This window comes from Varroa destructor, unplaced genomic scaffold, assembly GCF_002443255.2.
Source record: "Varroa destructor unplaced genomic scaffold, Vdes_3.0 BEIS01000007.1, whole genome shotgun sequence".
Classification (NCBI taxonomy): Eukaryota; Metazoa; Arthropoda; class Arachnida; order Mesostigmata; family Varroidae; genus Varroa; species Varroa destructor.
The window spans coordinates 2032095-2049033 of NW_019211460.1; the positions used below are offsets into that span (position 1 = coordinate 2032095).

Genomic DNA, 16939 nt, shown 5'->3' on the forward strand with positions numbered 1-16939 from the left:
CCATCCTATGTATTCATTGTATTGAGCGTATAAAGTTTGATTAATTGTTCCTCAAAGTTACTTCTAAACCTCGTTGCTAACATGTACTCACTTCTAGCTGGTGCCTGAGACAATGTTGATCACCAGAAACTGAGAGACTGCTTAAATACCTATATATTAGTCACGATGGTCTAATAGATTAATAAATCATATGAAAAAGCCGATTAAAGTAGATTGCGAGTCAACTTGAAAACGATAACTTATCCAGTCTTGGCACAAGTTAGCCCCAGGAGTTGAATATAATTGTTTTACCACTGTACAAATACTGAAGTTGAAACTAGATGACTGTGAAATAAGCATTTCTTATGTATCAAGCTAGGCCTTTTTTTCTACACAGCACTATATAATCCTTTGATAATTTCTTCTTTGGTTTTAAGTCGCCTACCTACCTGAGCTTATACCCACTGAAGCACATTATTCTGATGAGCTTGATAATTTAGTCGATAGCGCGTCTTGTCACAGTATCACCCTTAGTGCCGGCGTAGGTATTCTGCGGTAGGGGCCAAAAAAATGTTCCGCATGGATTCTTTATCCGACTTCGTAAGCTATCATGTGCAAAGAGTAATGACTACAGCACATGTGATGACATTTGTGCGGTAGTGGCGGCAAATGTAACCATCACACCAACACGCGGATAATAACGATGGCTGTGGCTACTGCAACAAACGACACGCTGTGGACGGCTTTTTTTTCATGAAGAGCGCAAGCACCTATTCTTCAATTACCTCTTTTTCTATGGTTACCTTTTCAAGAAAAGCTGAACTCTTTTTCACACCTCGCCGGACTTGTGTCTGATAGATGTCCAATGAGCCTTCTTTAGTAGGTCTTTCTTGGCTCCGTTTAGAGCAGTACATCGCCTAATGATGTGCTGAATGCTATATTCCCTACTTCATAGTATGTGCATTTTCTTCTAGCCTTGCCTATTCTAATCATGTCAGCCTAAATTTGATTTGTGAGCGCTTGTATCAAGTGATAAGTCAATTCTCCAAACTGTTAACCATATCACTCTTGAAGATCGAAAAACAGAAAACGTGGCCGTTGTCGGGTTATCGTCAAAGGCACATTGGTGTCACTTTAAAAGTGCGCGGCTTCCGTTACCTGGCTCTCGCTACCCTAATGTCGATTATGTGTCCAAGGTATGGGTCCAAATGGCCCCGAGTTTTTCACGATTTTTTGATTTCGTGTTCCAATCAGTTCCATACGAACGACTTCCCCGTTCACATGCAGGTCTGCTCTTCTGTATGTTTTGCGCTTCCTAACGTTACTAAGACCTCTTTTTTTGGTAGCAATCTGTAAGTGGTGATAATAAGCGCCTCGTTTGTCCTGCTTTTAACTCTTGTTCGGTGCGGATCGTTATTGCTGATGCGACATTATCAGCACGTGTAATGTTTTGCACCTGCCATCTTACAAAATAGCAAGACCTCATCATATGCCAAATCCCAGAACGCCAGGCCTAGTAGCTAACCTGTGATGCTCTATAACTAACACGGTCGATCGGCAAGGCTTCTCCGAGATGATTCTCCAGTGCTCTCATTATGATTGCCCTTCTCGAGTTCGGTGTATGAAAAGCACTTCAATGTCAAGCGGGATTAGTATCACAAAATTTCTCCTCTTGAATGGGCTTTTTTAATAGCTGCTGAAGTCAACCTTTTTCTTTAAAGCCGTATAATGTTTCTGATAGAACTCGCAGTGTTTTCGTCTTTTTCGTTGGTTTAGCTCTAATGATGTATTCCATTGTACTCAACTGTACTGAGCAGATAGATAGGCATATAGGCAGCCGGATGTATTTTACCTTTGAGGTTAAAGTCAAGACCAGATTCGCTGCCCTCCGTAATGATAGGAATCACCTGTTGAATCCGGCCATCCGGGATATCAGACGATGCAAGTTCACTGGTCATATAACTGGAAACGGGCATTAGCTATACTTTATAGTTCAACCAGTGCAGTTAATTTTTAAGCCAAGTGACCGTACTTGCCATGCTTTAAATGACTTGGGTGTTTTCGACATAACTGTAGATTTTTAAGGAGTATGATAAATTTGACCTGTTTCTGTACAGTATGCATGTATGTAAGATAATTTCCGTCTATTTATCACCCAAGTGCCCCCAGTTCCGCGAAGTTATAAAGAAAACAAACGAAATATGTATGCAAGCTGTCCCTTTATTAAATCCGATCATATTCATAATAGGCTCGGAATTAACATTCATGTCATTTTCATTTCATAATGCTTAAATTACACACATATATATATATATATATATATATATATAAAGGTAAGCAATCATACAAAGAACAAGACACCCGTTTGGCAGAAGGCAGAAAGATTGCTGCTTTCAGAACAGTTTCGTTTACCTAGAAAAAAATATTGGAAGTTTGATTTTTAGTCCATCTTTATAGGATGGGAAACGTAGGGGAAAATTATCTTGTCAGTGTTTATCGGTCTTAGTGATTAAATGATAATGTTTGTAGTGAAGAAGTAACGGTTATTTAACTACTGCCACAGACTGAATAACATTTCAGTTTGCGGCCATATTTTTCTCAAAGTTAGGTCTGAAAAGCAATGATATTGCTAACTTTAATAGGGAAGGAAATTATGAAAAGAAATATTTATTGAAATGCAAGCGGTGTTCTTTTACATGAAATAGCACTTAAATATGGTCCAGTCACGTTAACGGCCAAAATTGCATATTTTCAATGTCTTCGCAAAATATCTGGATCTCTGAGAATAAGGCTACGTATTCCTATCCAAACTTGGAATGTCTGTATGTGTATATATATATATATATATATATATATATATATATATATATACATATGGCTTTTTATGATGCACGGGGACTACATAGTACATAGGACTAAATACTTAAGGTAAAACGGAGCCTTCAAATGTGACATCTCCGGCTTCATCATCAGATTCATATGATGCCTGGTGCCACTATGTAATCGCGCTTGCTTTATTATGACGACGGTGCTAATCGTATATGTGTACGTTATATGTCTGCGTTACCTAAAATTAAATAATCATAATTTAATTCTGTATTATTGTTGTTAGTATGGGGATGTACTCATGAAGTAAATTGTTTTAGTGGCGACAACTATAAACAAAAAAAACACTTCCGATACTTTTTTTTTTATATAGCAGCATGATCAGAAGCCAAATAGCAGATAGATAGCTTGAGAATCGCGTAGAAAATCAAATCCCTAAACGTACGTCAAAAGTCGCATTGTCGTTAATATGCGCGTCTTCCTCATCGAATTTATTCTCTATTGGATATTTCGATTTGACGAAGTTTAAGGTAGTGAAGATAGTATTAAACGTTAAAGTGGTTGCATAAAAGTCGGAATGCTGGAACATCCTACCAGTTGTCAGCTCCATGATCATCAGTCCATTCAACGCTGGCACTACTCGAATTCGGGGCGTTATTAGGCAACCAGCTGGAACTATCGGAATAAGCTCCATTTGACGATAGCTTATTGCTGTTGGAATTCCAATGAACAGAGCTCTTCACTAGGGACGGGTGACGTGCGGACCAGCTCCCCCCATTGGGTCCATTCTATAAATTACGTTTAATAAAACAAGTATATGAACATACCACTTGAGTCTAGCTGTAGGAATGGTTACTGTGAAGAACTTTGCTTTCATCTGCGAAATAAGCATATGAAAAAAAAAAAAAAAACAGAAAAATCAAAATATCCGTTGTATGCACAGTGTGTGGCCAGCATTGTTTTAGATTGTACTCACGCACGCAAAAACTTGTCGGCATATTTTTGGTCAGTCAACGGGTGAAAAGTTGGTTAATACAGTGTGCTTTTGATGCTCAAGGATGAAGACTTTGCAAATATAGAATTTCACTGCTTTAGATGTCTTTCATACTCTGCTGATGCTCCATCCTTGATAACCCGTTCGGCTTTTTGAAGTGTCATCTGCGATGTCCTGGTGCCGCTGTTTCCTGATCCTAACTCCTCCATAGCTAGCATCACTTTTCGCGACGGTCATCTGTTGATTCCATTCCTCGCCTTGCTGTGGTTGATCGTAACCTAATTTAGATGATCTTCGCGCGATGCCGGTCCAGCTTTCTTGTGCCGATTCGGTCGTACCAGACGACGGGAACCAATCTTGCTCGAACAATGTTTGGAGTATGGAACACCCAGTTACTGTTAATAACCGGCGATCTGCTAGGCTTTTCTTTGACACTCAAAGCTTTTGTAAAGTATACACTTCAGCTACTCATTCAGCATTTGAAATCGCTTTGACTTTCTATCTTACGTACAGCCGTACGGCATCGTCAGAACGATAACACGATGCCGGTCCTCTTCTCAAAAATGCTTTTGTTTTACCGCTGCTTGCTTTCTGTACGACGAGTGAACCTCCCATATATTTATATATATGTATATGTGTGCAGTGCTATTTCAGATGTTGTATATTTAAACAAAGCAAAAGGTAAGTTTTATCCAAAGTTTCGCTGATCCGCGAAAACCTTTGAGAACGTATATATTATGTTTACAAGTACATAAATTCTGCAATATCAGTGAACGCTAACAGGGTGTCGAATACGGAATCTTATGATCCTGGCGGAGGCGTTCGTTGGCTTAGGCAACGCATGGCCCAGGTGCTGAATAGTCCTAGCTTATCTTAGTAGACCATGTGCCAGCGAATAAAACTGTAACATAAACTTTCTCGTCTAGGTTCCCATATATATTGTCAATGTGCCACTATTAATCGATGTAATTAGTAAGTCGAAACGTTCGCCTCACCTTGGTTGACCTGAATATTATCCCAACTGTTGTGGTTTTTGGGGGCTGGTACAGGGTATATTACCTAAAATTAGGACGAGAACGAAAATCAGATTTTGAAAGCACATCTGAACCCACCCTTGCATAATTACGGACGACAATAAAGAGATCGGATTCCGGTCTAATCTAAACCTCCGTTGCTAAAAGTGCGGCCTTCAGACAAGACAGACTGGATGGCAGCAAAATCAGTTATAATGAATTATGCACATTAACATTTATCAAGTCTTAAGCTTTTGTGTACAGCTCTACGCAAGAGGTACTAGACATTTTAAGGTTTGCTATATATAAGAACAGGAAGAAATCATACCTGACTAAGCAGTACCACTTTTACTATAAAATAAGTCTTCCGCGTAGTAAGGCCTCATCTTACAGTGAACGTATAATCAAGTGAATGAATATATATATATATGCTGATGTACGAGCGACTTAAAATTTCTCGTCCACTTACATGTTGGGACTTTGAAAATCAACCGTGGAGTTAGTACCTTTGGGGCATGCGAACGCAGATGTACATTAGCAGGATTTTCGTTGGCTGTTCCCTGTTCGTTTGTTTCGACTTTGGCGCGAAATCCGTTTTCATCGGCAACGTATGTGACCTAACAAATTCGGTGAGACATTGTACCAGTCGGTAGCAGTCTATAATCCTCCTCTCATCGCTTTTAATAATGCAGCTATTTCAGAACCTAAATTAGAGCATAAAGAGCTGACCTGTTCTCCACTTCACGTATGGAACAAATAGGTACGTGTAGCAGACAACAACAGATATCATTGAAGTAAGTGCAATACACTTTATTATGGCTTGCAGCAAGATTTAGCTAGTATTTTTTTGGCTAAATAACTTTGGCTACTTTAATATCCCTTCATTCAATTTTGCTACTTACCGAAACGATGTCTCTCTTGAATGCCGTCGACACACAACTTTCAAAGTTTTCTAACAGAAACACTGCGAAATAGGAACATAAGCGTTGCTTTTCTCCTATCATGTTTGCTTTACCTTTCGCTTGCGGCCATCTGCAGTTGTGAGTTTATACCACCCGATCACTCGACCACGTCCGTCGGTCTTTTCCTCGCGATCTGAACTTCCGTCGTGACTTTGGCTGGAGTACGCGAACCTGTATGGTTTCCATCCATCCTGACTAATTGAATGATGTCCTGAATCGTACCCATGGTCTCTACCGTGCGATACCTGACAAAGTTGAGTTTAAAACGACCGTAATGTAAGCAGTCCTCGTGCAAGCGACATATTTTGACGTCTTGTTCAAGCCGGAGTCAATAGTCGCTCCGTATTCATTCGCCAGCGCATATTATGCTCTAATCATGTAATTCAAATACGCTACAGTCTTTACGAATGGTTAAGACCACAAATGCCAGAATATATACACACGGGTAATCTGAAAGCTCAGCTTTACTAGCTCAAAATGAAGATGGCATTACTCGTCAGAAATGTTTCAGTGGTATAAGTTACTTTATACAAAATCAGTTGGGATCACTAAAATAATTCAGCTCTTAAAGTAGACGTTAAATTTTACTGTTTGGAAACGATGTGGTTCATTTGTAGATATATGAGTTATGAGCTGCAACAGATGTTGAGCATATATCGTCTGCTAGTTTTAGATCCGTAGGTGTGTTAAAATTGCTGAAAAAATATCAAAGTATTCAAGAAGTATAGAAGAGGGTAAAATTCAGAGTAGGGTATAAAGTCGACTTTGTAACAAGTAAACGCATTTTCAAAAAGCATCCTTTTTTGAGAAGACGACTAAAAACTGAACCGAGTGCTGAAAGCTAAACCTGTCAGAAAAATGAAATTGAAGGTTAAACGTCCTACAGAGGATGTACGTCAGATAAAATGCAAATCCTGCTTTCTTCTACCAAAAACTACATTACATAAAATCTATACGAGATTTTAATGGATTGTAAGTGAAACGTATCAGGGTTGCTTGCAGATTGCTGGAACCATAATCACTGTGTACTGACATGCGTGTCTGCAGTATCATGGATCAAACAATAAAAATGAATGTAATGTTCAAGTATGACACATGAGGCGGCTTCAGGCGATAAGTAGACCTGTAATTGGTAACTAAAGCGATATGTGCGATTTAAGTCTAACCTGATAGTTGTCGCGTCCCCCGTCAAATCTTCGACTCCAACCGGGAAGCCTGGTGATTGCACTTTTAATATTAGATGTAAATTTCCTACACTTTTATGGTAGTCTTATGCTGCCTCTTTGTTCAGCTAGCTTCAAGTTCCGTCAACCATGATGACTTTGAAAGAGGTGGATAATACCGAGCCAAAAACGAATCTAAAAATGTGACTTGTAAGATATATGTTAAGTAGAATTACTTGTGTGAAGCTAATGTAACATATAGTACAGTATAAGTGGATCTTCTAAACAGTGGTTCCGCTCTTTTGGATCACACCTAGGCACAGATGATTTCATTATCGTATAAGAATCCATCAATAACGTATGTTGGATGAAAAATATTTGAAATGAAATGAGAAGCCCGAAGAACTTGCCTTTTTTTGTCCTGTTCTATCGTCGATGTGGGCCTCCATTGCCCTGCGCCAATTGAATCGTGTCGTGTATTGTCATACGCTAAAAACGGGTCGTTCCAGTTCTGAAACGCGTATCTGCCAATTATTGAATCACTCCAACTTTTGTCCCCTGAGTCCTGCACAGAAGGAAGGAAGCAAAAGGCAGAGTTTGCAACATTTTTCGTCCTTCAATTGGCAAAGCTCCTCCAAAACGAGTGGCTTGGTGCATAACATTACAGGATAAGTACATACCGATGTTAATACATTCGAGAAGATTTTACTATAAATTAGTTTGTGGAGTTTCGGTACTCTTTTTCTGTATCAGCAATTTGCTTTTTACAGTCTTAAAAACCGCCATAAGCCAAAAATAGTTTACCAGCTACAAATCTGATCGCTTACTGGTATAACTTGTAAATGAAGATCCGCGCAATGGATAATGAATGATAATTACGAACTGCTCTACTTGAGACCAAGCTTATTATTGTTAGTGTTGATGAGATGATGAGGCACCTACCCGATGAGTATGGCCGGCCAGAGTCGAAGATGCAATAGAAACGATGCAGACCGCCGCGAGTGTCAAACAAGGTCGCTGATGTTTACAAAAAGTATAATGTTATTGATCCGTAAGCCTTAGACGAATTTCAGTGTTTTTAAATAAATCAGACCAAGATGATGTGGTGGGCACGTTTTGAGTTGAGGCTTTTGTAACCAATGAGTAACTTAAAGAATCGTGTTCCGTTTATTGCAAATACCTTGGACCTCGAAGAAGACAATACTCACTATCATTGTCGTTCGATTTGACCAAGTGGTCAGCCAATTGACTGCCAGAAAGCGTACAACGAATTCACAAAATGGACGAAAGGATCTATCTAACGTAATTAGGAATATTTGAAACAAACGATACGTGATTGAAAGGAGAGATATGTTAGTAAACTCTAGGATTCTCTTTTCAAATTACGGCTGACCTAAGTATTAGAAATCTGAAATAGTTTACATAAAATAATCTGGGTGCGATACGCCGCAAGTGACTAAACTAAGGGTTTCAGACAAACATAAGAGCACACAGATGAACGAAAGACAAAAAAAAGGACACAAATAAGTAGCCCGCTGGTCAGTAACGGTCCAGTCTGAAATGACCCCAATGAATCAGTTCAGGTTCTTTTATTGTTTTCCAGCGTTTAGGGGCGGTCCATTTCTTCTGACGATGCTCCTCCAGCAGCGGCGACAACAGGGTCAGGAGAGGGTCAGCAGAAAGGGTCAGTCTAGCTAGAAAAGGGCGTCAAATAAAAAATTATTTTTATACGGCATTGTTACCCCTTCTGTTTCTATGAGAATTTTCAACGGTAGCAAATCTTTTCGTACGCAGGAGCTCTAAAACGGCTTGCTGCGCGAAATAGCGGGAACAGTAATCTACAAGAGGAATTTTTACATATTCTTAATGATGGTTCTCACTACAAAGCCGTATAGAAATCTAACAGTATAAAGTTAGACAATTCAAATATTAATTGAACGAGAAATGGGTTTATGTTGCCATAGGTTCATTTTCCGACAATTCGCTAAGTATAGCCTCTGAGAAACAACCTGTTCTGAAGTTAGATCTTATTTACTGACTAGAAAAGTTTTCGAAATACAGTTTAATACACCAATGTAGGTGTCATTTGCAAAAGATAAATCAATAACATATATATATATATATATATGCATGCGACAATTACATTAAATGCTTTTAGGGGGGTTAAACACATTGCACTCCCTTTGCTGTCGACGACGAAACATAAAATATAAGCTTTTAACGAACGATGGAAAGTGGCAAGAATATAAAACTGTACACTGTACCTTAGAATAACGTGCCCGTTTTTAAAGAATTTCGAAAATCTGGGTTTCAATGTACATTACTCTAACCTAGCTATGTATCAGTATGTGCAGTCTAAAGTACAATAATCAAAGCGAGAAAATAAAATATTATCTTTATTGGGGTATATCTCCTTACTAACAAAAAGGAAAATTGCGTTAACCTGTTGTAGCCAAAATAAATATTTTACCTTTTCTTAGAGGTATTCAAGCTATACACTGAAATATGTCGTCCGTCATCTTGTCACAGAATTGCCGCAAGGATAATTTCGTTATTACGTTCGGGTTTTTTCTGACGAGTGTTTCCATTAATCCAATTATCATTCTAGTGAAAAAAACCATGTTGTTTCGTCTAGGTCTAACCCATAAAAGTACGGGGTCGGAAAAGCCGTAAATTTGCTAAAACATCTTCCCAGATTTTTTAATGGCTCGAAGAAATCCGGAAATCCCTTATACTTTAAAGTAAAAAAAAAGATTGGCTTAGTTTTTTACCTGTCTACCTTAGTTTCCCATTCAGTTGACTTTTAGAAAGCTTACGTTATGAACTTCCTAGAAATACTTCCTCAGATTTTCAATTCCCAATATTTTATCTTTCAGTTGTCAGTCAGACACTGGATAATACAACATAAAAAAGTCAAAACAGTTGTCGACCTTATAAAACGCAGCGTCTTATTTGAGTGATAATAGTGAATCAATTTATTATATATTCGCCGGAGCTTTCCAAGCCGTTGTAATGGTGCGGTACCAACGTGTTTGCCTAGTAAATAGACACGTAATGGTCTGGGCTTGGAACCAAACGTGGACAAAGTTCGACTCGTGCTGAGAGCGAACCGTCTGAAGCAATGTTTAAGTGCGCTACTGGACTAAAATTTAAAACAGTTATCTTATGGCCACCGTTAATATCATTTTCCCATTGTACCTCTTTTTTAGCCCTTCTCGCTACGACTTTTCAGGTCAGGCGGCGAAAAACTTGTCCAGGTTTTGAGACCGTTTTAACAGTCAAGTGTAGAGCTACTAGTGCTGTTAATCATCACTAATCTACAAACGAGTGGTGAGAACCTTCCGGTCCTAGCCAACGCAACTTGTGGTCTTGCAACAGAGATCTAGCCTAATTCTGAGCATAATTTCGAGCTGCTCATATGTCGACGTGAAGGTACATCTTTCGTCAATGGTGACAATTCTGTGCGAAAATCTGTCACTGTGGCTGCACCTTGCTCGCTCGCTGCCTGTCTAAATGTCAAAAGCTAGTATAAAGCCGTGCTTTTCCGTGCTCTTTCCTCAGCCCCTCGGGCAACCATCACTGAGTGAATATCTTTGACTAAAAGTGCCTATCAATAGCTGCATGACTGCTAATTCAACTTACGAACTATTTGCTGCCCTCTTCCTTTGAAGAGGACTGTTTTACGACCTAATAAATTAGGCATTAAGAGATACCGACTAACAAAATACGGGCTAAGAAAGAACCAATATTATGTTTGGTCACCATGGCCTTACTACCAGCAGTAGTGAACCGTTCTTAATTATTTCTTCTCAGTCTCCAGTACCATTTTGTAGAATATTGTCCACATTGCTTGTCCGTTGCCATAAGCATATATCGTTCTGCTTTTGGGGGGAATGTTTTCGAAATAGTTTTGCAAATATTGTAAATGGGTATTGAAGGGTCAACTTTGCCCCTCCGAAGGCGCGGTACGCAACATGTATGATTCGAAGTTCGGAAATGATCAATAATTGGTTGCGATCTGCCAGTGTCTACTCATCGCTTTATAGGATCATGAACCTAGACAGGATTATGTCACACTTTTCAGCTTTGATAATTAATTACTTCCTAACGAATAGGATGCTTGTCTATGTCACCATCATGAACATCTCTAACTTGCAGCATTAAAACCACCTGTAAAATTAAACAACAGTGATAATTCTCGTATGCCGTCATAATTTCCATAGACCTGGATATGCACACGAAGCAGTTTCATTCTTGACCCCCTAAGACATTAAACCAGGTTTTTTTTGTACTGTAAGTAATTTATGCCCGTTCCCGTTGACACAGTAGCAAATCATTGTTGAAACTTAGCACTAAGGTAATGCCATAGAACTATTCGTCGGACGTGGTGTTACTAATTTGAATCCTTGCGGCTACCCTTTTCTCCAGAATACGTCTAAACAATAAAACTATGTGACTTTTCCATTTATTATCCCTCATCAAAGGGACAAAGGTGGAGGGTTGCGGACCCAGATTCCCCGCGCCTCGAAGCTTCCTATTCAAATGAGAATACGAAGTTGAACGGTTAACTAAATTACAGTACGTTGAACCTGTGGCTCATCTGTCAAGACATAGTTAGTCTATAATTTAGGCAGAAGCCAACTTTCAACACAAATTTTTCTGTGTCGTTGCCTTTTGTTGTTGGGGAGCACAAACTTTGTGACGCCCCCCCCACCAATATCAAGGTGTAACTCGATTTGAATTTTAAATTTATGTTTACGGCAAATGTCAGTAGCCACTGTATAACTGTCATAGGTCGGTCTCAGTCTCCCGTTTGGCGTTTGTTGTTGCGGCGTATCCTGATGCTACATTTCTCGTTAGTGCAAACAGCAAGCCGTTGATGCTGACCACCTACGAAGCCCTTCCGCTAGCCAAACATCCAAAGGATCAGCAGGCAATTGTGGATAATCTTTGACAATGGCTAGTTGTATTTAGAGAAATTGTTTGCCCACTTCTTTAATGATTTATTTTACTTAAAAATCGCGTTTCAGTTTTCTTAAATATAATCAATATATACCCAGGTATACAAAAAAATATAGCCATCAACAGGCTGAAATGCAAGGAAGGATTTATTTCATGGTCTAAAAACGATGTCTACAAGAGATAAATACCACGAGAAACTACGGTTCGCTATTTTCGGAGTTGTACAACGTTCTCTGCTATAATCACGTTATATTTTTCTTAGTGGTATTATGCAGCCATTCCAACCTGTCTGCAATATCTATACCGGTGCTTATCAGTATCATAGTTACGAAGAAAGATATTCTGCTACACCGTGATATGCTTACTGTGCAAAGAGTCTTAGAAAATTTCAAAAATTGCATCTGCCATCTGCATAATATGGTACGATTTTGCAATAATATGGTACGATCAATATGGCGATGTTCCCAGATCAATTTCCATATTCATACTTAGGGTTACCGGATAAACCAACTGTGCGATAACCATTTATCTGTAAATATTAGGACTGATAAGAAGGACGGTAGAGGTGAATATTTAATGAGTGAGAATATTCTATGGCAGGCAACTGTCCTACTATAATAAAGGCGACGTGAAAAAGTCATAATGAAGTGCTTTTGCTTTTTAGAGAGTTCGTATTAACTAACAGGAAAAAACAAAGTTTGTCAGTAAGTGTCAAACAGTTTGTCAGTAAGATTTCTATCTTATCCAGATTTACTCTTTGCGCATAACTTTTTACGAGACAAATGCTAAGCTTTCTCGACCGAAAATATTAGTTCGTTTTGCTCGTTAGACAAAACGAAAATTCAGCAAATTTTCGACTACCTGTGATAGAAACTAATACACGAATCTCCAGCACGCGTAGCTCTCTACTAAATGATTGCTTCGATATTGTGTGCTTTATCAAGAGTACCACCTTTTGTACTTGTTAACCAAAAGAGTACTCTATGACCATATATATATATATATATATTGCTTTTTTTTTTCTACTGGTTTATTCTCCGAATATTCATTCTTCAATATTTCATTTGGATTGTTATGTTGACAATTTAAGACTTCTGTGGCACGATCTGTTATTCCCAAGTGGTGAATCACCTTGAACGACATGTAACATAATCAGCATTAAATATATTTTGAAACGCAACAAATTGATAACATTGTGTAATGTAGTTCCGTAGCAGACTTTTTCAATGGTAATCAATGTTCTGTATCGGATCCTATTATGTAAGGAATAAGTGTTGACAAGGCTGACATGGAATAGCAAAATACCGCTATAGAGAATACAAGTTCTGTGTTTCTTATGCTTATTACTTGTGTCTTCTATATACAGTCGCCGTAAGAGAAAGATACCACACGAAGATTGTAATTATATATATATATATATATATTAGCATGTTATAGTTACACACTGTGAAAATAATTGTCTTCAGCTCTGAAAACACAATTGGAATGGTAACTTGCTTTGTGAAAGCGCTAGATGTTGGCATAGGTATCACTTGAAATTCGCTTAATCCATTGTACATATGTCATTCTATCAGCTTTTAGCGTATTTTTTTTTATTATTCGAACATAAATGTTCGAAAGAAGTGGGAAACGGGAATAGTATTCACGCTTCTCTCTCCGATGATTCTAGCTTAAAAATAAGTGCCCGAAATTACCATCCTACGGAGGAAATGTAACAATGGAAGCGTTTGACGATTAGGCCTGATTCGAGTTGTTATACTATAGTTTTACGTTCTACGACAGGGTTTAAAATGCCACCACCAGTTCCAGTCCATGCTACTACCTTAAGCGGATGGCGTCACGTATTTGGACCAAAATTGTTTAAAAACATCACTTGTTAATTGGCAGGAATGTATAGCTATTTACGTAAACAGGGCAACTTTGTACTGAAATAAATTGCTATTAAAGCACCGCCTGTATAAAATTATGTGGAGTAATCCATACGACGAAGGCGAGCGTCGCAAAAGATTTACCTCCCTCAAAAGTATATATTCTATATTCTGCTAGTCTCGATAGACGACACATATTCACTGTAAAGCGTTAAGGAAAAAAAACTACCAAAGTTAATTACTAAATCAATTTGACAATAGTTTAACGAGAAAGAATTAATTTATATGAGCCTAAAAGGGCGGATTTCAGATCAGCTTTGCTTCACTTTAAGAGATTCGAACAATCGTTTCAAAGTCCGCTCAAGCCGTTGCTTCCAGGTTTTTTTCGATACTTTTAGCAGAATCTTTAAATAAAAGGCCACCTAATAAGGCTTTAAATATACAGGTCTCTCGCTCTCTCTTTACAAATAGAGTTCACGGAAGTAAATTATTAGGCGTTAAGTCTATAAACAGCTGCGTATAGAATGGGAAAAATTGAAGAGTTCGCTGCCTAGGATCTTCGAGCTGAAGTCTTTCGAAACAGAGCTCTTGGGCTTGTTAAGGACGAAAAGCAGATAACATAAATAACTTCCTTGGTCGACCGGGTGCAGGAGAAAATATGAAAGCGTAAATTCAAAACTGTTATAGTGAATGGTGTATATTTCGGTGTAAAACTTAAAATACGTGTTTTAATGGGTATCTCTGTTGAATGATTCGCCAAACATATAAAATCAACGGCATAATTTAGCCTGTGTACTTTAATGTGCAGCTCTGAATATTAGTAAAATAAACGACAATAGTCCTTGGTTAGCTGACGCCGCGCAGAACAAAAATCACTTAATTAAAGCTATAGGTGTTGTCTTGTTTTCCAGATTGGAAGCATCCATTAATAGTATTGACTTACTGTTTCTTAGAGGCTTTTTGAATTCGTTATTTCGTTTCAGTGTTTACACGTGGCCTGCTTTCAAAAATTACATAATTGAATTGCTCATAACACAAACAAATGTCCTGCTCGAAAATATGATCATCATCATCATCACGTTTAAAGCTTACAGCCGAACACATTTATGGTGCGAGACGATTTTAAAATACGTTCATGTATCTGAATCGAAGCAGGAAGAACTGTATTTTTTCCGAGTTATCTTCACGTTCATAAGTATTCTCATTGTTACATCCCTTATTACTTACATGTGACATACATTTAGTGTATATCGGCAAACATTTCAAAACCAATTAAGTTTCGCTGGGCCATTTTTAACGAATATACGGCTATAGAACACACTGCTAAATTGTAGTCGTTAATTAAGTTCGAAAGAAAAAAGCTCTGCTTGTAATATTTTAATTAAACGTACGTACGGAGAATAAGCGCTTGTGCTTGAAGTAATGATAGAAGCAACGAGCTTACATTGTTCAAGTCGTATTCTTCAGTTTGAAGGTGAAAAGAGGTTCGCGTGAACCCCTTACCTGGTAAGTATTTTCATCATCGCCATTATAATAATAACCATTCTCTCATGCCATACTAACAATCGAGAGAAGCTCGTATTATATGTAAAAATTAATAGCGTGGCTCTTTAATATACTCAACGATATAAAGTAATATTAAATCCATTTATACGATTAGATATTTTATTTTTAGAAACTTATAAATAATCGTCTATGGTATTCGGTAGCTAGCGGCTGTCAGGGCCTCCGTGATATCTCTGTATGAGAACTATTCTATAAGTATTGGCGCACTTACTGGAACGTGCTCCTTTAGAGTAGCTGATTGAACGGTGTGATTGGATGGTAGCCATGGAACAGGAGTCCCTAAATTTATTTAACCAAGCTTACATCTGGTTTGCATTCTACTCTGCTACAAAACGAAACTTTTAACGAAGGCGCTCGCACGCAACTTTTTCCACTTGACATATGACACAGGCTCTACTGACACGACAATGAGCACAAAGGATTATAAAGACAATCTTATCAGTTCATGTGCATAAATTTTATCTAGTAACCAGTCTTTACAGTAACAAAATAAAATGCCATAATAAACGTATACAGCTGAAGTAAACAATGAGTAGTGGTACCATCTGCTTGAACGCAGCCGGCCAATTTAGTTTTTTAATTCAGAAGCGCAATTTTTTAAATGATCTATAGATATATAAATAAGCGAATCGTCAGGAAAAGAGCGCCTAATCTAGAACAGCTTGTTAATATACAAAAAAAAAATACAATCACTGAACTTAGTGCCCATACCAATGGGGCTGGTGTTGTGATAGAAAACACACTGGGAGAAGCTGTCTTTTTTTTTAACACTCTCAAACTAGATTGGCAAACGTAGCTCGAACATAATGTCCCTGCAAGTTTGAAGCACGTTCGATTTGTCTAGAACAACAGTATAAGGGTTTGTTTACTACAAACAAAATGTTTACTACATTGCGATACGTAAATCATTGCAGCGCATTGTTACAGTATGTATTTTGAGTAATAACGAGCAATTTCAATTATCATTCCACCGCTTTTCGAGAGAGATCTTCGCTAACTTCTTAAACTCAAAAAATCGCTATTTATAAAAGCGTGATTCTTAAGTCGCTTGCAAAGCAGAGCGAACGTAGTAACAACTGCAAATGTAGTTTCCTTCGTAGCCTATATATCATTACAAAAACATAGTCACTACAAACTAGCGAGTTTGGTAATTCGAAATTCTGCTTGGTCTGCATTGAAACTGGTACTGAACGTTACATTTATTGCTCGTTCAACAGTAAGATATATAATCCTATGAATGTTCAACAAGATATGGAGCGCGTATTCATATCTATGAACTTTTACCTTTCCGACATTTTCTAGTCATTCATAGCACAAGCGGGTCCGCAACAGGAACCGATTTTGAAACTCACGCATGGCAAATGAACTCTTCGAATTTCTTAATGACGCACCGCAGAGCTGGCTTAGGAGACGTTGACAGAAACAGTGGAACGCTTTTTCATGCCAAGCCCCGTCTTTCGCGAAAAACTTATATGTAACTGAATGATCAATTCGTTTTGAGGCAAGATAATTCCCTTAAGGTAATCATTGTTTTAAAGGAGTCTGATGCCGGCTACGAAAAAAATGTTTACACGTGTTTCTAATCGATGCATACTGTTCCGTTTTT

General features: G+C 38.2%; 1 protein-coding gene across 13 annotated transcripts; it reads right to left on the reverse strand.

Moving 5' to 3' along the window:
- Positions 1 to 2179: 2179 nt before the first annotated feature.
- LOC111254681 (uncharacterized) lies at positions 2180 to 16769 on the reverse strand. 13 transcript variants are annotated; one of them, XM_086975337.1, is made up of 12 exons: positions 16618 to 16752; positions 15545 to 15726; positions 8146 to 8631; positions 7880 to 7954; positions 7348 to 7502; positions 6941 to 6989; positions 5828 to 6019; positions 5319 to 5429; positions 4795 to 4858; positions 3914 to 4155; positions 3400 to 3593; positions 2180 to 2391 (listed from the first exon to the last, which is right to left on the reverse strand). In XM_086975337.1, exons 3-12 carry the CDS (start codon positions 8149 to 8151, stop codon positions 2388 to 2390), a joined length of 1092 nt encoding a protein of 363 aa, XP_086831463.1. In that variant the 5' UTR covers positions 8152 to 8631; positions 15545 to 15726; positions 16618 to 16752; the 3' UTR covers positions 2180 to 2387. The 13 variants fall into 13 exon arrangements, 10 of the variants coding, with proteins under 10 accessions (XP_086831463.1, XP_086831462.1, XP_086831464.1 ...); XM_086975336.1 differs by lacking the exon at positions 16618 to 16752 and adding an exon at positions 16045 to 16445; XM_086975338.1 differs by lacking the exon at positions 16618 to 16752 and adding an exon at positions 9408 to 13030 and having other exon boundaries at positions 15545 to 15978.
- Between the last annotated feature and the right edge of the window lie 170 nt (positions 16770 to 16939).

What these genes read in the sequence shown, in the direction of transcription:
- LOC111254681 (XM_086975341.1), bottom strand. An exon ending in ATAGAACAGGACAAAAAAAG is followed by an intron (nt 6,990 to 7,347) that starts GCAAGTTCTTCG and finishes TGCAATCACCAG; the next exon opens with GCTTCCCGGTTGGAGTCGAA. An exon ending in AAGGATGGAGCATCAGCAGA is followed by an intron (nt 3,594 to 3,913) that starts GTATGAAAGACA and finishes CGTAATTTATAG; the next exon opens with AATGGACCCAATGGGGGGAG.